General features: G+C 46.9%; 2 protein-coding genes across 8 annotated transcripts in view; one reads left to right on the top strand and one right to left on the bottom strand.

The window, feature by feature from the left end:
- LOC126202933 (NAD(+) hydrolase sarm1) overlaps positions 1-24597 on the bottom strand; it is a 1078224-nt gene that overhangs the window by 35914 nt on the left and 1017713 nt on the right. For all 7 annotated transcript variants that reach the window (XM_049937073.1, XM_049937030.1, XM_049937080.1 and 4 more), the window contains 2 exons: positions 17536-17688; positions 12282-13478 (listed from right to left, as the gene is read on the bottom strand). In XM_049937073.1, the coding sequence (XP_049793030.1) occupies positions 12282-13478; positions 17536-17688 (1350 nt within the window). The remainder of the gene's footprint in view (positions 1-12281; positions 13479-17535; positions 17689-24597) is intronic.
- LOC126202972 (uncharacterized) overlaps positions 1-24597 on the top strand; it is a 55859-nt gene that overhangs the window by 29987 nt on the left and 1275 nt on the right. The window lies entirely within an intron of this gene.

The raw sequence follows: 24597 nt of genomic DNA, 5'->3' as shown, positions 1-24597 counted from the left end.
GGAGGCTGTGGGGTAATTCAGCGATCTCTGTAAAAGCAAGCACAGAAAGCCTCAGAAAGAAAGCAGGATCGTACTTCGAAAACGGGGCCTTAGGAAATTAGGTCGGTAAATTCGATAAGAAGGAATAAGAATGATTAATCGGTTGTGCTGGGATATAGGAGGGTTGAGAACATTTGCGTATGTTGAGAGCTGGAAGGGTAGGAGGTTAGGAGCGCATTCAGTATTATTTTCGTGAACAAGTCCTGTTAGGGTAAGAATTTGAATTTACAAATAAGCTGAGAAAACACGAAAGCGAGCGTTAACTATTTCTGGGGGCACTATACAATTTCGGAGAGGTTGACTGGGCTCTTATTTTTTATACATAGTCAGATGATCGTTTTAGATTGTGAAGAGAGGGCAGCTCTGGGATGTGTGCAGACGGTGTGTGTGTGTGTCAACTCGCTCTCGGCTATTCTGACAACAGACGTGAAGGTGGAGATGTGTCGTAAATAGACCGGCAAGCAATGGAATGTGGCATTAACCAGCGTGTTGGACCGCTGTGAGTTAGGACTGTGACAGACGACACGCGCTGCCTGGCTTGGATAGTCATGTTTGGCGTCTAGGTGATATGAATTTCTCCGGTGTTAGGTGTGAATGCGGTTGTCATCAAGTCATGTTTGAGCGGTCGAACAGAGACCTTTGAGCGAATTGAGGGCTGTCGGACGTGTGACTTAGTGTGGGACAGGTTGATTGCGTGCGTCTGTTGAGTTATTTTGCCATGTGTTATTTGGACAGATTACGAGTACTGATGGTGTTTACAGTTATGTGTACTGCATTATTTAGGAACAGTTTGATATTGTGCACTGAAATTAGGAGCTGTTTGCGTGTCTGCCGACTGTGCAACATGACACCAGGTCCGTCAGGGCGAGTGTTTTTTGTTTGAGAGTGATAGATATACTCGATGCCTAAATAAAATGTACGTTAAGTATTTGTGGGACGATATAGAATTTGAGAGAGTTCGAGTTGGTTATTATTTTTTATGCTTGGAGGTTTTGTTAGATCGAATTGCTGAGGCAAGTAGCTTCGAGAGCGCGAGGGATGTGATTGCAGCGTATCTCCGTCTCTCGACGGTTAACTACAGGTGTGGCGAGCGATGTTCTCGGCGTAGGTACTGGGGCTGTGCTCTGGCCATGTCCTAGACCGTGTGGATTGAACAACTGTATTCAGGTCATAGTTTAGCTAGAATATTTATAGAGGAGTATGTCCGACGCGAGTGTAAAGGTCCAAGCTGTGACGTGGGTGGTCTCGCGCTCGTGGTGCGTGAGAGAGGCAACACCGACGATTTTGAGTCATCACAGGTGACTTAGGTTAGTGGCTTTGTTTGCCACAATTTTCTTGTGTTGGTAGCGGAACACGAACTGACCATCAGAATTCAAACTTGGCTTACTCGTATAGACAAAATGTGATATAAGTTAATGTAGGTTAGTACACGTTAGAGCACGTTAGTAAACGGCAGTAAACATTAGTACATGTTGGCCAACGAACATGGGTCGGTAAGGGGATGTGTTGGTCGGTAGGGACTTTAACGATTTCATTCCAAGTCCAGGTGGTCGGGCACTGGCGAAAATTGATTCTAAGTCTAGGTGGACGTAGCACTTTTCCGCATCAGAGAGGTTAATTAATTGATCAATTTAATTAAGTGTGATGAGAACTTTGCTACATTCACTTGCGGAGATACTAAGCTAGGCACGCGATGGCTCATGTGTACGGGCGTGTGTTTTCGCGACGATCTTGGATTAGGTAAGTGCAGAATGTGGATTGAATAATAAGAGTTGGGTGATCAATTAACTTACTGACGGATGTCGTGGCGAGCACATGTGCTGCACCACCTGTTGTACAGGCATGGTGGATTCCACTCTCGAGCAAACTTTGGCGCCAAAAGTGTAGCAGGGTGTTCTTGGTCGCACAAAGACACGTGATGGATAGCGAACGGTCGGCATATGCAGGTCTGAACGTGTCCAGGAAAACGACTTTCGAGTCAAAAGTGTGGCAGGGCGTTCTTTGCCCACCACGTGCTGAGCCGAACGATCGACCGTTGTGTGATTCCGCTCCCAGGCGAACAATTTTGGCGGGAAATGTGCGGAGGCGACGAATACACGAGGTGAACGGACAACGGACGGTTGTGACATCAACCCCGGCAAGTTCCAGCGTGTCCAGCGAAAACATGTTTACGACGTGGCAGCGATCCCCGGTCCAGCAGGTAGCAGCCGCCTCACGTGACCGCCGTCGGTAGCGGTCCGCGCACTGGCTGGCGGGGCCAGGGGGTGGCGACGATTTCAACTAACTCCGCGTTGTGGGGACTGCACTGGCTGTTGCTGCCATCTCAGAGATGTGTACAAGTGACGGCCGTACTGCTTGAAATAAAGACTTGAGTCCATTTCCCCCTGCAAAATCAAAGGATGTCACTTAGGGTACTATAAGTGCACTTTGTTATTTGATGCGATTTTGATAGGTTAGCAGAGAAAGAAGATAAGTGACCGCGAAAGTTGGTAGGATGTGGAGTATTTCGCACGTGTGATCGATTATGGTGTTGGGATTTGACCTTGTGATAGATTTTTGTTATGGATGTAAAGCAAATGGCTTTCTCGCCGCGAAAATCGGGATTCTTGAATAAATAATAATAAATGATAATAAATAATAAAAAATAGAAGTACAGTTTTCGAGACATTATCGTGTTGGAATTTGAATTTGGCGCAATTTTCTAGTGGAGGTAGACCAATAATAATAATGAATGATAATCAATAATAATGAAGCCATTATCGTGCTGGAATTTGAATCTGACGCGAATTTTCTAGTGGAGGTAGGCCAATAATAATAATAAATGATAATAATAATAATAATAAATAATAAATGATAATCAATAATAATAAAGAAAAGTATGGTTTTGCAGGCATTATCATGTTGGAATCTGAACTTCGCGCCAATTTCTTCTGGAGGGTTAGGTTAGTGGACATAGCCCAATTGGACTATTATCCCGCCAAAATTCAAATTTCTCGCCATTTATTCTGGGGTTTAGGTTAGTGGACGTAGCACAATTGGCCTATTTTCCCAACAAAAGTCGCCATCTCGGATGACGTCATGTGCTGTTGCCAAGTCGACACACCGTCATCTCGGATGGCGTCACCGCGGCCATCTTCAATAAATTTGGCAACAATGGAAAGTTGGGTGGCACTGCCCTTGCCCCACTACTAATGGACTGCGTGCTTCAGTAGAAAACGCAATTTATGACTGAGGCGGTTGCTGTAAGAGTGTTATTTTCGAACGTTCTACGTAAATTTCGGAGATATTGTAACGAGCGCAATGTGAGATAAACGAAATACTGAAGATTCGTCTTGCTAGATAGATGCTGTAGCTGCTCTGGAACAGCGTAATTCCATTAAACTGCACGAAGTTGTTTGTTCCAGAGAAACTAGGGAAACAGGACCGAAAATAAGGTCTCAAATGAGAGCTCTAGTGGTGTTTTTGTGCCTCTACTTTGGTTCGGCGCACGGTCGGCGCTTGTCACTGAGGCACTTGGCGCAGTTACGCACAGTGCTGCGCGTGCCGCAATGGTCTGCGTGTAGTGAAAATGAGCGAAAGTTGTTTTCCTTAATGTTTGCCAATCGTGTAACTGAGGCGTTCACCTGGTGGCATTGTGGGAGAACGGCTGGCAGCCGCTTGCACACCGACCCTCGTCCTTAAGCCGTCGGCACACGGACCGTGCTGTCGAACGTTAACGTTGAGCGTGCCAAGTTCAACGTGCTGCTGAACGCTCAGGAACGATGCGACTTGTGCACACGGTACCGGGGCCCCAACTTGGTATACGCGATCGCGACGCACTCCAGCGGCAGTTTGAGGGATGTTTCTAGTTCGTAAATCACACTGTTTATGTGGTGTCCCCGCCAGACACCACACTTGCTACGTGGTAGCCTTAAAAATCGGCCGCGGTCCGTTAGTATACGTCGGACCCGCGTGTCGCCACTATCAGTGATTGCAGACCGAGCGCCGCCACACGGCAGGTCTAGTCTAGAGAGACTCCCTAGCACTCGCCCCAGTTGTAAAGCCGACTTTGCTAGCGATGGTTCACTGTCTACATGCGCTCTCATTTGCAGAGACGACAGTTTAGCATAGCCTTCAGCTACGTCATTTGCTACGACCTAGCAAGGCGCCATATTCAGTTACTATTGATATTGATATTGTGAATCATGTACCGTCAAGAGCGACGTTCATCATTAATGGATTAAAGTTACATATCAAACTAATTATGTCCGCTTTCTGAATTCTAATTCCTTTTCATGTTCCAGACCTCACCTCACTATAGTTCTTCCGTCCTCACGCCAGCCTGCGTGAGCTAAATCACGTGCATTTCGGCCTCCTCTAGTAACACGGTGTTGGCTCTTAACTCTTTGATGCACAGATTTTATGTTTAATTAATTTTTTAATAAAACATGCATTTTCTATGTCTGGTGGGGTTGCTAATAAAGGAAAACATGAATTAAAATTTTTTATTGTATTGATTTTGGTTTTAGATGGTGGTATATATAATATACCACCATGCCACTTAGGGCCGTACCTAAAGTTTTTGAGATATCTTGGTTTGTGCTTGTAACTCACCTTTAAATTCTACTCTAAGCAGTAATAATTAGTATAATTAATGTAAAATAATTTTATTTCTGGCAATTGGTCATTTACAATACAAAATCAAATTACAAACCTTACAAATAAAATATGTTTCTTATTCCTTTTTGTGAAAATCTTGAAAGCACCTTTTTGTTTTGCTAAGGCACAAAGGCACTTTGCATTCAGCGCACATCCAGAAAGTGCGCACTTGCTTCTTTTTTGTACTGCATTTCGCACAACGTCTGGCGGTAGTACGCTCTGGCTGGTGGGATGAATTGTCGAGACGCTGGCGTGAGGAAACATATGGCTTGTTTTTCTTTACGTGGACTTGACTCTCATGAAGTCTAGATGGCCTCAATGGTGTTTTCTGGGTTACTAAGCTTTGCAGGATACTCATCCTGAAGACTTTGGCAGTCATTTTTTCTCTATCGCCTAGTTCCTTCCAAATTATATAGCTGTTGACGATACTGACATCAAGCAGGTGAAAGAATATTCGGTGCCACCACTTTTTACTTCTCCGGCTTATTTCATATGATTTTTTCAGTTGGTCGAACTTGTCGACATTGTTCATGTGTGCATTGTAATCCATCACTGCTTGAGGACAAGGTAGCTCTATGCGTGAACCATCTCTTTCACGGCGAGTCACTGTAGTAACTTCAGGACTGTGAAAATTTGAAAGGAGATGAACAGCTCTCTTATCTTTCCACTTCAAGTAGAGGATGCCACAGTTGCTGACCCTCCAGTCAAATTCACCTCTGCTTAATTCTTTGTCTGTTTTTAATTTGGGTAAATGTTTCCTTGTTGGTTGAACTGTCCCACAGGCATATATGTTTCTCTGCTGTAAACCAGCCAACAAGTTATAGCTATTGAAATAGTTGTCGAAATAAAGATAATGGCCTTTATTTACGAGTTCAGAGGACAAACTCAGCACTACATGCTCCCCAAGGCCTGTTTGCACTGTGTCACCTACTTTTCCGGTGTAAATATCAAATTTCAAGTTGTAAGAGGTCTTGTCACACAGCATCCACACTTTGTAACCACGCTTTATGGGTTTATCTCTCATGTATTGTTTCATACTGTTGCGGCCTTTGAATTTGATCATTGACTCATCAATTGCTAGGTGTTTGCTGGGTTGGTAACACTTGGAAAAAGATTCAGATAGTATCTTGATCACTGGTCGCAGCTTGTACAGTTTGTCATAACCTGGGTGTCCTTTTTCTGGATGCAATGTGTTATCATTCAGATGAATGTTCCTCAGTAACCATCCAAACCGATTTACTGCCATCAGAGATGCAATATAACGATCATGAAGTTCTGGGGCACTAGACCAGTAGTCTCTGTATGCTGGCATACGCTTTATACCCATCAAAATGTTGATTCCCAGGAAAGTTCGTATTTCATTGTCAGTTGTTGGAGTGAAAGACTTGCCAGATTGCGTCGCATATAAATTTGTTTGGAAAACGATTAGCTCAACTAGCTCTTTTGGAAATATTTTTTCGAATATATCGATAGGTTCTGGATCATCAATGTCCCTAATAAAAGCACTTGGTCCTGATTCACTGTCGAACTGCATTCCTGAGGTAGCATTGAATTGTTGTCCCCAAGTTGGCGCTGTGTCAGCAGCGCGTTTTGGCGGAGTGGACTCACTTTCTTCCTCGCTCTCTGAAACTTCGCCTTCAGACGACACAATAGCCTCCGCAACAATGCTTGCTTCATAATCAGATTCGTCATCTGTGGTGTCAACAGTGGAATCCTCGTCTGATGGAATTTCACACAATAATCGTTCGATTTCTTCATCTCGTAAGCCTCTTCTTGACATTTTCATTTTCAAACAACAGCCTGAATCCAAGTAAAGAATACGTAAGCAAAACAAAATGGAGAAAGAGCTAAAATAAGTCACAACACAATTAAAAACTAAACTTTGTAGCGGAGGATTTCGAATTTTATACTAGGAAACGAAATGCAATAGAATACTGCTACATGCACGGTGGTACAAATAATATACCACCAAAATAAATTGTATATAAATAACGGAAGATTGTGCATATGAATGTATACATGGGTTCATACCGTAGCTGTGACGTCCAAGATATGGAAAAAACACAGGCGCAACAAGAAATTCGTTATAAACCACTATTCACACGCAAAAACCATGCACAACTCAGCACGCAGCTTTCACAGTTGTAATCTATGCAATTCTTGGCGGGAACTGATTCCTTATAGGCAGTGAGTGCCATCTGTCTGATAAGTAGAGAACTAGGTGAGCATATTAGAGTGGTGGTCGTGCAGTTAAACCACTGTGCAAAGAGCCAAGAAAATTTTCAAAAGGTGGTATACTATGTATACCACCGTGCTCCAAAGAGTTAAGCCAACACAACAGTTTACTCAACGGGCGCGCGTAAAATTCCCACGTTAGCTCTATTAAAACGCACATTTCATCCATCGTCCACGAAAAGCAAAGTACCATGTCCAATCAATAAGGACACAGGCTTATAAAAGTTCCATTACAAACAGTGCGGTACAAATTTGGAATACTTCTCCGCATAAGATAAACATTATTTCATAACTCCCACATTTTAGTAAAACTCCAAGGTCAGTCTTACTTGATCACTGTTCCTACCACGTAGCAGAATCTTTGCAACATGTGAATTACGAAGCGTAAAAGAAAAAGGAGCAAAATATCTTTATACAAGTAGTGCAAGCTGTCCTGTGGATTAAGCCAATCCAACAAAGTCACCCCTCAAAAAGAGGTGAACTTATATTTACATAACATCAAATATTATAGCATATAATTATATTAAACTAATAATAACGTGTCAGAACTAAATAAAAACGCGAATGATAAGAATAAAATTTTGGGAGTATTAAGACGCGAACCACCGCCACAACAATAACTCATCACTGGGCAAAGACGTTACTCATTACGCTAAACCAACAAAAGACTCGTGCTACTTAAAAATATTGTATTACCCCTTGCTAAAAACGTTAATCGTAGATAATTATGTTATTAATTGAAATTTAATTATAATAAATTGTACGCAGAACAATGCGTTTTGGGTGGATCTTCAGTGTGTCGCTGCCTTCTAATAGCCTACTCTCATAATACGTTCGTTACAATAATTCTTTTGCCATGAAAACGATGTTTCTCATTATTTTATTGGGTAACGAATCACATAACTATCAACGGGTTTTCCAGTGATTCTCAATTTACTGGTGCTCAGAAACGGCATACGTACGTATAGGCTTGAAATGAATGCCAATATGGCGCCTCACAACTCTCTAATGAAGGGAGACGGCGTGCGTGTGACGTAGGTGGCGCGCTGTCTTATCTCATTGGTCAACGCTCAGACGCACGCTCAGAATATCTGACATGCCAGATATTGCTCAGCACGTTCGGAAAGACTCCCGAACGTGCTGTTCCACGCTATGACGTCAGAAACTGGGCACGCTCAACTCTCAACGTTCGAATGCACGGTCCGTGTGCCGAAGGCTTTAGCCTGTTAGCTGGGTCCGGCGGATCTCGCCGTCCCTGAACCGGCACTCTGACACGCACGGCTAGCGGGACAAGTCGGAAAAGCGCTCTGTGCACAACAGGTACCAAAACGTCGGGGTAGAGAAACTGTACGACTTACGGCAAACACGTAGATACAGATGGCAGGGCCATATGGAGAGGGCTTAATTGGACTACGGATAAAAGAAGGCTTACAAGTAGACCCAAATAAAATGTACCGACATACAATAGGAGAGGATATGGACAGCAGGGAAAATTTTGCCGTCTCGTTCGGAGAACCGCAGTGGTCGCTACTGGATGGAATAAAACATCACTTTACAATTTTTATTTTGTTACTGTGTCCTCTATCTACAACTAAATACGTACGACGCAAGCCGCCATGCGCTGCACGGCAGAGGGTGCCTTGTATCGCTGTCGGTCTCCACTCCTCGCAAGTGGGGTGACGGTCTATATAACCCCGTGCGAGCCCTAATTTGTCACCGAGCGAGGTGGCGCAGTGGTTAGACACTGGACTCGCATTCGGGAGGACGACGGTTCAATCCCGCGTCCGCGCAGTGGTTAGACACTGGACTCGCATTCGGGAGGACGACGGTTCAATCCCGCGTCCGGCCATCCTGATTTAGGTTTTCCGTGATTTCCCTAAATCGCTCCAGGCAAATGCCGGGATGGTTCCTTTCAAAAGGCACGGCCGACTTCCTTCCCTAATCCGATGAGACCGATGACCTCGCTGTTTGGTCTCCTTCCCCAAACCAACCAACCAACCTAATTTGTCCTTACACGGGATGTGCGTTGGTGGCAGCAGAATCGTTCTGCAGTTGGCTGCAAAAGGAGGTTTCTCGACGGTCTTTCACGAAAAGAACGTCGTCTTTCCTTAAAAACGTCCCCATTTGAGTTCACGAAGCATCTCTGTAATACTCTCGAGTTGATCGAACCTACCAGTAACGGATCTCGCAGCATATCTCTGAACTGTATCGATATATTCCCTTAATCCATCCTGTTGAGGATCCCAAACTTTCGAGCATTACTCAATAATGGGTCAATCGAGTATTCTATAAGCGTTCTCCTTTATAAATGAGCTACAGTACCCTTGACTTCTCCCAATAAGCCTATGCCGACCACACATCTTTCCTACTACCAACCTTGTGTGCTCGTTCCATCCATTTGCAACGTTACGCCTAGAAAACCGTTAATGAATACGAGTATCTCAAGCAGCGAAGCACTAATACTTTAACTAAACATTACGGATTTGTCTTTATCTACTCGTCAGGACTAATTTGGATTTTTTACATTTCGAGCCAACTGCCATTCATCACACCAAACGGAAATTCCTTCTACCAAGGTAATGGTCCAATCTGACATGTCGAAACCCATCCTGAAATTTTTGTCACGAGAAGAATGTACAGAAAGAAATGCAGTGTCAAAATTTTAGGTGCTAAGGCGCACTGCAAGTATTTAAAAAAAATTTAAAGTTGTTCAGTTATTCCGCATGAAGAACTTTACTTTGTAGAGCCGTAGCGCGCGAGCCGGCAAATAAGCGGACACGACCGTGACAAGACGTGGTGCAGCGCAGTGCCAAGTTCAAAGAGCACAAACGCGAATTTTAAGCACTTAAATCAAAAATGTGTCAAATTTTCAATAACTTGCAGTTCATATCGACAGCTAAACTGTTGCAGATGAAGCTGTTACACAAGTGGCTTGCAAAAACAGAAAAGGCTTTGCATGCTGTTACATTACAAACAACTTCCACCAGTCAGGACTTATATTCGTTGAGATGAAATATTTTCTAAAAATTTCTGTATCACAGTTCTTCTGATAATTTTTAATAATGAATATTTTACTAACAAAGGAACAGTTCTTTGTTTATTCACTGTAGTCATCACAAAAATATGAAGTGTGTATTGGATGACGAAAAAAGACATTTTACAAGGTACTCCTGGCAAAAGAAACACTAACACATGTAGGCACTACACAGAGACTACCACATTTATTTAGACAGAATTGGGATGCAGTAAGAAAGGTCGTTGTTGTTTTGCATATTGTGATGCGTAACTGGTATACTCGATCAGACTCGTTAAACGTAATGATGGAAACTGACAATGCATGAATGTTTAACAACACTGCTACGCTGATGAAGATGAAATGCCAAAGAGCTATCGGAAAATGTGCTGCCAGACAGTTTTCTGAAAAATGCATTACACTGTCGAAGAATTTCCTTGCTGAGGGACTGAACGACACTATTAGTTCCGCACGGAATCCGAATTATATTAACAGTTTTTCCGTCCTCCTCCTAAAGACAGAGGTATTGTGATGCCCAGGATAAGAGTCCAACAAAAGCAATGAATTATTGCCTGTTACTGGTAAAACGATGTTTCGGATCTAGTACTGAAAATTATTCTCTTCCATTTTTGCAGACTTTTCTACGCCATTTACAGGGTTTTTGCTACTAACCGGTCTTCTTTTTCATGTTTTTCCCCTATGTGGCTTGGGGTTCCTGAAGACAGATATAAAACTGTGGAAACGGCTATCCACTGATACTTATCGCTGGCACTGTTGCATACGAATGTGTCAAAACATTCATCAACTACACAAATGAGCCTCCCGTATACCACCCTGTAATCAGCAAACAGTTGCTGACAGCTGCTCACCCTGTCCGTGACATCGTTTATATGTTCAGAGAACAAGAGGCGTCCTATCACACTTCCGTGGTGCATTCCTGACGCTATTCTTGTCTCTGGTGGGCACTCGCTGTCGAGGACAACGTACTGGGTTTTGTTGCTTAGGAAGTGCTCGGACCACTCACATGTGTGGGAACCTATTCCCGTCAACAGTCTGCAGTGGAGCACCGTCCAAACGCTTCAGGAAATGTAAGAATAAGGACTCTGGATGTTATCGTTCATCCTGGGTCCGCAGAGCGTCGTGTGAGAAAAGATCATATGGAGTTTCACACAAGTGATCGTCCTAAATCTATGCTGATGTGTTGACAGGATTATTTTTGTCTCAAGGAAATTTATTATATTCGAACGTAGAGTATGCTCAAGAACTCTGCAGGAAACCGACGCTGACGGTATTGGTCCTTCCTTTCTCTTATCTTATATACAGCAGCCACCTGCAACTATTTCCAGTCGCTCGTGACTGCTCTGGGCGAGAGATTCGCGATAAAAACAACTCAGGCAAGGGGCCAATGCCGGAGGTCGCTCTCTGTAAAAGCAACTTGGGTTTGATCGGATTTGGTGACTTGTTTGTTTTCATCTCTTTCCGTTGCTTGTCAACGTGACGGATGGCATGTCCTCCATATAGGAACTCGTGTGACATTCTTGTGGATGTCCAATCGCCTGCGTGAATGATAAAGCAAAATAAAAAATTTTGCTTTCCCTTTGGAGTCTTGTATTGCCACACGACAATGGTCGACGACTTACTGTGCAGAAGACTCGACTCTGTTCTAGATTTTACGTAAGGCCAGAATTCTCTCTGGTTCTCGGCACGAACTTTTGCTACGTTATGACGGTGGAATTTGTGGACGCTTCACCCATCGACCTTTTATCACTGCATAAAAGATGCGCCTGTAGTTAGAGCCCAAGGATTGAGGGACTGACACAGTGATGAAACGTAGATGGTTAGCTACATTATTGGACTTGGGGAATTAAAGAGTCACGCTGAGTTTATCCAAAGCAGTAATCGTACGTGCAATGGCTTACCCTCGTGCCTTTAATTGTATAGTCTGGTAATGTCCTACGTTTACACGATTGTGTGTTTTGATGAGTTATTACACTCCGACCGATATACTGGCAAACAATGGCAAAACTGCTTCAGAGCCTAAACTGTGCTGCAATGGAAAAACACGTTCTATTTCGTCCAGTATGTTGATCACTGGAATACTTTTAGTGGCTGCGGGCCCTGCCGACGCCGAGATACCGGAGGACGGTCAGAGTTTAACGGTACCGCCGTCGGTAGGAGCACGGACGGACCACCGATTCGGAGGGGAAGAAGCAGAAGAAGCAGAAGAAGAAGAAGAGGAAGAAGAAGAAGAAGAAGAAGTCAGTAACGGTGTCAACGGACGATCTGTTTCGCTCCGTTCTCGCAAGAGAGACCGAGACCGAGCCCGAGGACGTTAGACGAATTACGGCGTGATCACCTGCTTGACCCATTCCCTGACGTCCTCCGTCGACCAGAGCGGCACTTGCTGGCTCAGCTTGTGGGGAACCTCCTCGCCGATGAGGCGCAGCGCCTGGGCGGCGTACTTGGAGGCGACGGCGTTGGGGCAGCTGGCGACCACCTTGAGGGGCTCGATGGCGCCGATCTCGCGGAAGATCTCCGTGTTGCCCTGCTGCTTCTTGATGCCCGCCTCCATGCAGAAGTGGAAGGCGGCCAGGTTGCGCGCCTCCTCGCGCTTCGAGCTGAGCACGGGCACCAGCCTCTGCAGCCAGTTCTTGCTCTGGCCGTGAGCGTGCGCGTGGTTGGACTTGGCGAACTCGAACGGGTTGTGGGTCGTGACGAACGGCTCGACCAGGTCGAGCGTGCCCGACTTGAGCACGGCCGCCTCGATCTCCTTGTTGGCGACGAGCACGGCGATGGCCAGGCAGGCGTAGTACTTGATGTTGTCGTCGTTGTGGAAGGCGAGCGGGAACAGCCACATGGGCACCTTGCGCTTGATCATGGCCTCCTGGTTCTCGGCGCCGCCGTACAGCGACAGGTTGGCGAGCGCGCCCGCGCAGTTGCGCAGCGTCTCCACGTCGTTCTTGCGGCACTCGAACAGCACGGCGTCGAGCCCGCCCAGCCGGATGACGTCGCTGCAGGTGCCCTCGCTGTGCTTGAAGAGGTGCTCGAGGATGCCGGTGCCGACGCGCGAGTGGTCGACCGTGCTGCCGCGCGAGTTGCGGATGCACACGCACGCCACCTTCACCACCTTCTCGAGGCCGCACTCGACGACGTGCGCGCGGTTCTCGGTGGTGAGGCACTGCTCGAGCAGGCGCGCGCTCGAGAACTGCAGCTCGCCGTCGTCGGACGAGCAGTTGCGCACGAGCATGTCGAGCGCGCCGCACACGCGCAGAGCGTTGCACAGCGAGTAGCCGAGCTCGTGGCCGTGGCGCGGCACCGACCACGCGCGCCGCACCAGCTCGTTGACGCGCTCCAGCGCCTGCGGCGCGCGCGCCGCGCCGCCGCCCCGCTCCAGGCCCTGCACCAGCCGCTCCAGGCACTGCGAGTACTTCACGATCACCTTCTCCACCTCCTTGGGGTTCGAGTTGGCCGACAGCTGGTCCAGGTCTTCGAACGTCTCGCTCAGCAGCTCGTCCTCCGCCGATCTGAGGTGGCCGTTCACCAACTGACTCATCTGCGTCAGAAACACAAACACGTTACAATCCGTTCTGAAACGCACACTAGGCATTAGTGCGAAACGTACGGCCCGTTATCTTTTTTTCTCGCGTGTCCGGCGATGTCGGCACCAGTAAAACAGTATAATGACGAGAGTTGTGACTGACGAAAAAAACTTTTACCTAAACGAGTCTTTTGGGTTTCACAGTATTCTCGATGGCTCAGTGATATAGTGCCACAATAGTAATGCAAAGATTTATGTCTTTCAGCTCTCGCCTACTGCTAGGATTTGTTTCTGTGACTTTCACCTCTGGCAATGATTTGTTAATTTGAAAAACGCGAGGTTCCACCGTGCTTGCCATTCGACATTAAACTGTCGGTATAAACTGGCCCGGAAACTCAGTTGAAACACTCGCAGGAAGGCGAGGGCGTACCGGCTCCGGTAGGACCGTGCTCTCCGAAGCGGGCTGGCGTCAGTAGCGACATCCCAAAATCTCTGAGGTAGCTCAGATCGTCTTCATCAGAGAACTACAAACGCGTGAACACACATTAACACTTCAGACTTTTTCGGTAAGTTGGATACAGTGTACCCATTATACAAAACACGCGCGACATTTTCTGCAGCTAGTCATTTGTAATAACGGTTGCTGAATTGTTGTGTATTATGTAACATCGTGATTCTAATTATTTTAGGCCATAATGGCTACATGTGTGAATCGTGACTTTGTGGGATAATAATTTATTTGTAATTTCTGCTACCAGTCACTTTTTTATTTTTTCGTTTTATGTTTAATCTAGCATAATACAACGCGTTTCGAACGTGTTCTGTTCATCTTCGTATGTTTATACATACATACATACAGAGAAATCTTACTTAAAAATAAACCATCTTCAACTAGATTAACCTAGAACCCTGTCCATTGTTTATTACTTTAGTGGCTCATGTGGCATTTGGGGGCAGGAGGGGGGAGGGAGGGGGCAGTGGATGGCCAAAAATCGATGTCAGTGACGCCTTCTGCTGGTTTTTTCCCTTGTGGTCGACTATGTAATACTTTACAGCAGTATACCTGTAGATGAAACAGTTGAGATAATGAGAATGAACCTATTGAGAAAAAAGACACTGAGTAAACCAGAAATCATAGAACTTACAGATGTACTTAATTAGTACTTTCACATAAGTACTTCTCCTTTTACAATAAAATTTACAAGCAGGACCTAGGACTAGCAATGGCAAGCCCTTTCAGTGGCCTAATAGCTGCAATATTTATACACCATATAGAGAAAAAAAATACTGACTGATAACATCACAAGGAAAGTTAAATTCTACCACAGGAATGTAGATGACACCCTCATTCTATTTGATAGCAAAGAGTATGAAGTGACAAACCTTTTTAAAAAATTCAACAGGCTACATACAAATATTCTATTCACCCTTAAACAGGAAGAGAACAACACCATACCTTTTCTTGACATAAAAATATCAAAACAGAACCAAAAAGTATCTTTCAATGTTTACAGAAAACCTACTGGCACTGATACCACTATGCCAAACTCCTCAACACATCCCTCCTCCCACGAAATAGCTGTGCTTTACAGAGCACACAAATTTCCACTGCAACATACAGAACTCCAGCTAGGAGTAGAAACCGTAACATGCACCGCAATAAACAATGGATTGATCCTTCTCTAATTACTACCATTTCACAGCAGATGAAAAATATACTGGACAAACAACATCAAATTATACTCACAACGGACAATGCCCCAGCAGTCAAATATGTAAAAATGCCATATCTTAGAATAGTATCCAACAAATTAGCAAGATTATTCAAAAACACAGAAGTAAAAACCAGCTTCAGCACCAACAATAACCTAAGTAGGAAGCTTATTCGCAATATAAAACCACCAGATACAAGCCTTGATGATAGCTGCATTTACAAAATTAATTGCGGTCAATGTAATAATATATCAACTGAACAGGCAGATATTTCAGAACTCGATTCAAAGAACTTTTAGACTGCTACACACTTGATAAATGTACCAAATCAGCAGTAGCAACTCACATTGAAGACACAGGCACCCTTTGAAAATCGAAGACAACCTTGAAATTTTACACAAAATAGGAAAAAGTAAAAGAATGGATATCATGGAAGAAATGGAAATTTTCATACATATTACAAAGCATGTAGATAACATTCTTAATGAGATAACCGAATTCAAAAACTCAAAATTCTTCAACAGTCTTAAACTAGTTCTAACTCAGTAGATTCAAGATGTGTCAATGTAAATAAATGACTACAAATCTGTCAGTACCAGGAATATCGATACAAAACCTCCATACTCGATACTGACTCACATGCTACAAGTCTGCCATCTTGTGTTACGTGCATAACGTTTACATGTATGTCGAAGCAACTTGTGCAGTGAACTACGTCGGAAATCAATGACAAAATATAATCTGCAATCATGTAATGTTACTCAACAGCTCCGCCATTACACCAGTGATGCAAGTGAAGCTGCAAGGTGATGAAATCGTAAGTGATCAACTGTCATACAAAAGCCTTTCACGCTAATTTCGCAACACACAACTGATGAAAAATTATCTGTATTTTATACAGGCTGTGATATCATACGTAGTCAACCACAAGCAAAAAAACCAGCAGAAGACGTCACTGACACCGATTTCTAGCCATCCACTGCCCCCCCCCCCCCCAAATGCTACACCAGTCACTGCAATAGCAAACAATGGACAAAGAGTTCTAAGTTAATCTAGTTTAAGACGGTTTATTTTTAAGTAACATTTCTCTTTATGTATGTATGTATAAACGCCTGAAGATGAACAGAACATGTTCGACATGCGTTGTAATATGTAAGATTAAACATAAAACAAAAAAATAATAAAGTGACTGGTAGCAGAAATTACAAATAAATAAGTGTCGTGATTCTTGTAATAGCGGGGAATGGCGACCTGTCATCATCTGATGCTTACGCCGTATCTCAACTTGAGTCGGTAGTCTCGAGTTCGGGACAGATTGACCGTGCTGAAAGTATAACACATTCCACGCTGGGATACCTTTACGCGTAGCGTCATGTGAACGGAGTTTATGCTTTGCCCAATACGAGACCTACCAGAACTGCCGGTTCAAAAAAAAAAAAAAAAAAATGGTTCAAATGGCTCTGAGCACTATGGGACTTAACATCTATGGTCATCAGTCCCCTAGAACTTAGAACTACTTAAACCTAACTAACCTAAGGACAGCACACAACACCCAGTCATCACGAGGCAGAGAAAATCCCTGACCCCGCCGGGAATCGAACCCGGGCGTGGGAAGCGAGAACGCTACCGCACGACCACGAGCTGCGGACGACTGCCGGTTCACCTCAAAAGTTTTTCGTCATATTAGGAGATATACGTTTCAGTATGTATGTGACTGAGGAATTTATCTGAAAAACGACTCTAGTGGGGAAATTTAGAGTGCTTTTTTAAATACTTGTGTAGGTTTCTGAAATTATGATAGCCGGCCGCGGTGGTCTCGCGGTTCTAGGCGCGCAGTCCGGAACCGTGCGACTGCTACGGTCGCAGGTTCGAATCCTGCCTCGGGCATGGATGTGTGTGATGTCCTTAGGTTAGTTAGGTTTAATTAATTCTAAGTTCTAGGGGACTTATGACCACAGCAGTTGAGTCCCATAGTGCTCAGAGCCATTTGAACCATTTTTGAAATTATGATAAACAAATCATATACGGTGTAATCGTGAAATTGATCCAAAAAACCTGTAGATGCCCTGTACAATCAAACAGAGGAGCTAAATTGACGGAAATTCAACAGGTCGACATCCTCATTTCGTGAGAAGTGCAGAGTTTTTATCTGTTGCAAGAATTCCATTCGAGTTCGAGACGTACGTACAGTTTAACATTTCTTGTGCCGCAACGTCGAATTATTCTGCTGTCCTATCAATACTAATTTCGGCTGCGTGACCATTTAAATAACTCGCGTCTCAGACTACAAATACTAAATGGCTAGGACACAATTAAATACAGAAGGTAATGTGAATACAAGCAGCAGCAGGTGGTATACCTGGGAAGCGGACGCGACCACGGACTTGGTGCAGACGCCCTTGGTTGTGATGGTGATGTTGGACTGCGAGGAGGACGACACGTGCTTCTCCTGGTTGATGACGCCCGCCGCCGAGCTGACCGTGTGGCGCTGCTGCTGCGCCGCCATCGCCTTCTGCAACACAGGGGAGGCGGGGCCGCGTCTGCCTAAGCACAGTCTCGTAAAGCCTTCTGCTACTTTAGTTTGGATTTATTTGTGTACGAAAACGTCACTGCGGGTCCTACATACCTTTGTTGCGTTATCTGCTGAAAGGATAACCATTCGGCAAGGACGAGGAGATTCCGACTTATTGTAAGGGGGAGTTGCAGAGATTTTGCAAGACGTGCGTGAAATCGCATCGGGTTGTTGCCTTCACTGCATTCTAAGTAATCGCCTCTTTGTATGGATCTGGTCTTTATGCAGTGGGGACAGCCAGGCCAGATAGCAAACAATTGGTCGACAGTTCTGAAGGGAAAGGACCAATTACAGCGAGGGAAATCTCTCTCGAAGACAAAAGACTATGCGCCTGTCCGCCTGTCGCGAAATGCTGGAATAAGAAGCCAGTCACAGTTCTGTCGACTGCTCACGGTCTCAAAGACGTCAGATTCGTCAAAAAGAGAAGGAGATTGCGAATTTCGTCGCAAAGTATAAGCCAGACGTTTGTGGAGTTCCTGTCGACGAGGCGCTACAAGCGGTAGGAAAGCACACGGAGGCGATAGAGACAACGCAGCACAGAAAACCCACTAGTTTCACGTCATCTTATATATCAACCTGTGGTGTCACCGCCAGACACCACACTTGCTAGGTGGTAGCCTTTAAATCGGCCGCGGTCCATTAGTATACGTCGGACCCGCGTGTCGCCACTGTCAGTGATAGCAGACCGAGCGCCACCACACGGCAGGTCTAGAGAGACGTCTTGGCACTCGCCCCAGTTGTACAGCCGACGTTCATAGCAGTGGTTCACTGACAAATACGCTCTCATTTGCCGAGACGATAGTTAGCATAGCCTTCAGCTACGTCATTTGCTACGACCTTGCAAGGCGCCGTATTCAATTGATATTTATCTTGAAGCATGTACAGTCAAGAGAGATGTACACCAATTATGGATTAAAGTTAAGTATTACATCATCTACGTACTTTATTTGCAATTCTCATTTCTCTGACCTGTTCCAGACCTCACGCCAGTCAGCGCGTAATTAAAAGCGTGCATTTCGGCCTCCTCTAGCAAAACGGTGTTGGCTTTTCTGCCAACACTTCACAACCTATACTTAAAAAATCCTATAATCTTAACTTTTGAGTAATTAGCTCCTACTGACAAAATATTACGGTTCATCGCGAACGTATCCCATACAAAATAACGATGAAACTATAAATAGTAGGGGAAATTCGCAGAAATGGACTTATTCACTATGCACTCAAACAGTCCAACAACTACAATAGCAAAACAGTATAGAGAAATTGATTCGGTCCTGGGAAGGTTGAATGGTGCTAGTGTGGGCGTATAGTCCAGTAAGAAACGCTCAGGGGACCCGAGCACGACTTGTTGTAAGAAAAAACGACATTCGGCTGCGTTTACACGGCCTTCATTTTACGGCAGTGTGTGGTGGCAACGGTGTTGTCCTCAGTATTGCTGCTTTGTGATGATACTGAGGTATGGCCGGAAAGAATATAGCCGATGAAGAGCATGTTTAAGCAGCCGCCGAGATACGATGATTCGTTTCACAGTATCGAAGATGAACAGGTGCTCATTGCCTATCGAGAAGAATCAATTACACGAATGTGTTATCTGTTCTTTCGAAGACGAGCCCACGACATTCAGTGCGGGTGCACAATTACCTCCGACCTGCTGCAGGAATTCCAAAGTGGTGGGCGCGGAGGAGATAGGCAGGGACTGCTGGCAGCAGAAGCTGGGGTGGGGGGTGTGTCGGCCGAGGGGCGTGCCCGCCCAGGCAGTCCGCCGATGCCGCACAAAGCCCTGCTGCAGCTGATATCAATAGCCCCTCCCCTTTAATTTCCTTTCTTCCCCCCCCCCCTTTTCCTCCCTCAGTTTACATAGTATGTGTCACAACTGCGGATTCCGCGCAGTGTCCGTAAGAACAGACACCACGCATTCAAATACTTCAGGCATTCACTTTAGCGTCCACGTTTACTGAACGTTGCTGCTTCGACTGATCGTTCCTGTCATATCGCTGCATATTCACCATTCCTCCTGGGACAGCCTTCTCACGAGTTTAAATTAGTTGATAAAGTTCATGTGAGCGCATCGGTTCGGTAAATTCTGGAAACTGAAATATGGATAGAACAGGCGCTCAGGGAAGGTTTTGTATTTGACGTCATTTTGACCTCGTCGCATTGCGCTGCCACGTGTACGGTGGATCTCGAACGACATGTGGAGGCGAATGGATTAGTCTGCTTCTCTGAACGTGGTGTTGAAACTTGCATACGATAAGGTCGATTACGTGATACGATATTTATGTTATTAGGGAATGAAACTGTCAATTAAAATAAGAAACCTTGCCTCGCGATGTTCTGCGTGTAGCCGGGACAAGAGTGAGATTGTGTAACATTATTATCTGTACAGGAGCAGCTTTAAGACAGTTAAATTTTAAGGCATTGTCTTTGAGACTGCAACTGCCGGTGACCATCAGAGAAGCTCCTCGTTTGAGGAAGCGCTGCAGTTGGGAGCTAGTTGGCGACTAGAACTGACGGCAGCTGGTCACACGTACACACAGCTCTCTGCAGGAAGTGCGCTTGAGGCAGGCGTGCCCTGGAGGCCCGCCGTTCTCCCGCCGTGACCGAGTTTTCAAACGACACTCGGCACGGCGACCGGGCGCGACCAACACCGACTCACGTGGCGCAGGGCGCAGGGCGCAGGGCGCAGGGCGCAGGGCCTGCCTGGCTGGCTGGCCGCCCTCTCACTCTCTGCCAGCGTTGCTCCCCCGCCCCCCGCTCCTCTCTCTCTCTCTCTCTCTCTCTCTCTCTCGTTCGTCTCGATCTTAAACGAACGTATTTGAGTACATCTTCATAACTTTTGTTTAAAATGACCTCGAAACTGAAATCTACCTCTTTCCTTCGGATATCGGCGCCCGATATTCATTTTTTGCTGCTTTCTAAATCTCGAATGCAGAGTATAACGCAATTAAGGAGTGCAATTTCTTCCCCAATGACTGTGGTACTGCCTCGTCAGCTGGGTCGCGATTAGCCACGACTGCTCCGTATACAGAGTGACTGCTCGGTGCAGACCTGTGAGCAGGGCCGGATCTGACGCTCCCGAGGCATTTACATTTGCTAGCGGAAGCTGTGGCCAGGCGAAATGCAACACCGCAGTTACACGGTATGTGCGGTACTGATTCTCCTTTCTTGCAACTTACTGTTCGACTGCTTGCTAATAGTTAATGGAAAATTGTGACATATGTCTTTCAGAAAGAAAAAAAAGTCAGACTGAATTTTATGAGGGCAGTGCGCCGGAGCATGTAGTTTGCATTCGATAAGTAAAGTCAGAGCTAGGCAGTTCTTTTATTAAATAAAGGCCCAACGTGAGGTGAGTTGGTAGAGGTTCAAAATGGTTCAAATGGCTCTGAGCACTATGGGACTCAACATCTGTGGTCATCAGTCCCCTAGAACTTAGAACTACTTAAACCTAACTAACCTATGGACATCACATACATCCATGCCCGAGGCAGGATTCGAACCTGCGGCCGTAGCAGTCGCGCGGTTCCGGACTGAGCGCCTAGAACCGCTAGACCACCGCGGCCGGCAGTTGGTAGAGGGTTTCTGTGGTGCACCTCTCCTATAGTGAAACGAAGAACTGTACGTATCAAAAGCGAAGCTGTGATCACTTAACAAGGCGAGAACTGGAGAGCGACACCTGGAACGTGTGGTGTGCCTTTCCTTTTTGCTACCCCTGCGCTCTCCAGATTCCGTCGAAAGACCTGGAAAAGGAATAAAGTTAACTACTGTCGCTTTGTTTCAGAGCATCACGCATCGTCTTCAGTACGCACGCACGTTATCCAATTTTTTAAAAAAATCTGTGCTGGAACAGAGAAAACCGGCTTCCGACGTGCATCTACTTCCAACTCACGGTGTTCCGAGTCGTATTTCTGCGGCTCGTACGGTTCACCCGGCGAACCACTGACGGTTAGCCTAGAGAGGCAATCCGGCACACTTTCAGTCGAGCACAGAGACGCGCACAGAAGCGAAAACTGAGAGATAAGCTACCTGCGCTCGTTGCGCGCTTCCCAGATTATGGGCTCTGTGTGGCTAGCTAATATTATGCGTCTGACCTAATACGGGGCAGAGAAAAAATTACAGGGAATCAGTCAGGCGCTAAAAGCCACACTGACAATGACGGACAGGTCGTAACGTGACGCGATGCTGCGTGACGTGACGTGACGCGGCCAGATAAGGACGGCGCGGTGCGGCGCGGCGCGGCGAGTGGCGTGGCACGCAGGCGGAGCGGGAGCTGCGTGCGCCGGCAGCCCGGCCCGCCACAAACCTCTCCTCGACAACCCGAGGAGCGAGCGCGCGTGGCGCCACGGCGGTCGGCACGAGTACCGCGCATTCCACGGTCGAGCGTCGAACGTGTCGAGCTTATGACGTCGTAGCGACGGCGTTACGGGTTTCTTTCGAATGTGCAGAGCAATACCTAGCATGCCAGGGTATGGCTGAATGGCCGTTTCAACGTAGAAAAATGAGATGGAAGAACGCCACCTACGTCACATGCAGGGCATCTCTCTTCAGTACTGAGTCGCAAGACGCCGTATTTTCTTTCAGTTGAAGCCAATATGTATACACTGAGGTGACAACGATATGCCCATATACAGGTGGTGATAGGGGCTGTTCTGAGTGGTGCTAAGCACCCTCTTCAGCCGAGGAGTTCTAGGAAGTTTTATTTATTTATTATGTCTTGTAAAAATGGAGGTGGGTCTTATTTCTTCCAATTAGGAATTTATTTGCAGAAATTTTGGGGACAGCTACGGTATTCACCTTACGGCCTAAGGGAAACGTGAAAAACCCGGCCACAGCTGCTGGTGTTGCCACCTTTTCCTAGCGCGTCCATTCTGGATGCACTAGGCAGGTACGTCTCGATTGGTCTGCGCCGGCGTTTTTTGTCGCTGCTGCGGCCTTCCATCTTCGTCTCGAGTTCTTTGTTTTCTTGTTCTTTCTCCTCCCAGATCTCCAGCCATTTCCGTTGGCGGTCGGCTCGCTCCTCTGCGTTTGTAATGGTCTATTGCACTTCCGTACCAGGTCACAAACTCCTTTGTTTGTGTGTCCCTGTCAGTGCGTGCTGGCGCGTCTTCTCTGGCGACGTCCGTTGTTTGTGTGGCGCGTTTTGCCATTATCGTCTCTTTTTGCCTGTCGGTTTGCGAGAGACTCGTGCGGTGCGGTCTTCCGTTTCGGAGGCCGTCGCGTAGCACGACTGCTCGTCCGTTTGCGCCGCCCTGGCTCCAGTTGCTGCCGGTGGAGCTGGAGGAGGCAGGCGGTCTGCGTCTCCGCGTGGAGCGCCATCCCGAACCGGCTCTCTGCCCCCTGCAGAGCCGCCTCAATGTCAGGGTGGTGGTGCTCGACTTCTCTGTGGGCTGCTGCGCCGTGCTCCGACGCAGCGACGGCCTCCGGTCTGAGGACGCCGACTGCCTCCCCCAGTGGTGGGGTGAGCGGCCGGCCACGCGTGGGTGTGGCCTGCTGCCGTCGCGCCTCGCGTCTCTGGAGGCGAGGTTGTCATCTTCTCATTCCTGTGTCTCCGATGTCTGTTCTGGGAACTGAGTGGCAAGTCGGTCTCTTCGTCTTCTCACTCGTGTCGCTGCGCTCTGCGAAGTTCGGGCAGCCACGCCAGTCCGCGACGTGTGCTCCGCCGCGGTAGGCACACGTCGGCCGTTCGTCGGTGCCGATTGTACAGATTCGGCTGACGTGCTGCCCAGCACACTTCACGCATCTTGAGGAGCTGTGGCGATATTTCGCCACACGAACTTCTTCCTGTCACCTGTAGCATTGGGGTGACGGGTCCGGGTTGGCGGGGAAAGCCTCCGCCTCGGCAGGGAAGCCTAGAAGCTTCCACGCCGCTTTATGTCGTCACCGGCATTTGCCGTTCGCACATCGACGGTGAAGAGCGTCCATCTCTTCTCGTTCGTCCGGTTGTGCAGGTCCACTGCTGCATTTTGGAATTCTGCTCGGTGCAGTCCATCCTGGACTCTTCTCTCGCTGATGATCGGAGGCAGTCCCCTCAGGAGTGTTTCGGTAGTCTTCACGCATCGGGGTTCCAGCGCCGTCTTCTCGCTGGGTCCGTCAGCGATGTGGGCGGCTGCAATGCTCTTCCGCGCCTCGTTGTCGCCCGTGTTCACCGCTACCAGCTCGATTACGGTGTCGAAGGCTGTCGACTCGACGACGACCTCGCACTTGCACTGCCGCCAGATCGTACAACTCTGTCCTCTCGTCTCCTCTGCACTGGATGTACAGGGAACGATTGCTCTTGTACTCGCTCGTCGGTGCTTTCGGAAGCCTGGGCTACCGACTACGTCCTGTCTGATTCGCTGTCGCAGCGTTTAGATAGGCCCCGATTCGCCGTGCTCCGCGCCACGTGTGTGTGTGTGTGTGGGTGGGTGTGTGTGTTTGTGTGTGTGTGGGTGTGTGAATTTGTAAGGGACCAAACTGCTGAGGTCATCGGTCCCTAGACTTACACACTATTTGAACTAACTTATTCTAACTTACGCTAAGGGCAACACACACACACACACACACCCATGCCCGAGGGTGGACTCGAACCTCCGGCGGGAGAGTCCGCGCAATTCGTGCCATGGTGCCTCTAACCGCGCGGCCACTCCGCGCGGCGCGAGCCAAGTAACAAGACAATTTGCCCTTGCTGTGAGAACAGCAGCACACACTTTGCAGTCTGGCGCGCAGTACCGTCTGTCCGCTCTCTGTCCCAAGTAATAGTTATGCGCGGACTACAGCTGTCCCAGCGGCGTAGGTATGCCGAGAATATTTTCTGGCATTCCCTCTCACCACGGACAACGCAGCGGCCGATGGCCTTCACTTTACGACCTAGAG

Source organism: Schistocerca nitens, chromosome 1 (assembly GCF_023898315.1).
Source record: "Schistocerca nitens isolate TAMUIC-IGC-003100 chromosome 1, iqSchNite1.1, whole genome shotgun sequence".
In the NCBI taxonomy this organism is placed as follows: domain Eukaryota; kingdom Metazoa; phylum Arthropoda; class Insecta; order Orthoptera; family Acrididae; genus Schistocerca; species Schistocerca nitens.
Note: the sequence above shows the minus strand (reverse complement) of the source record. Positions and strands in the feature narration are given on the sequence as shown.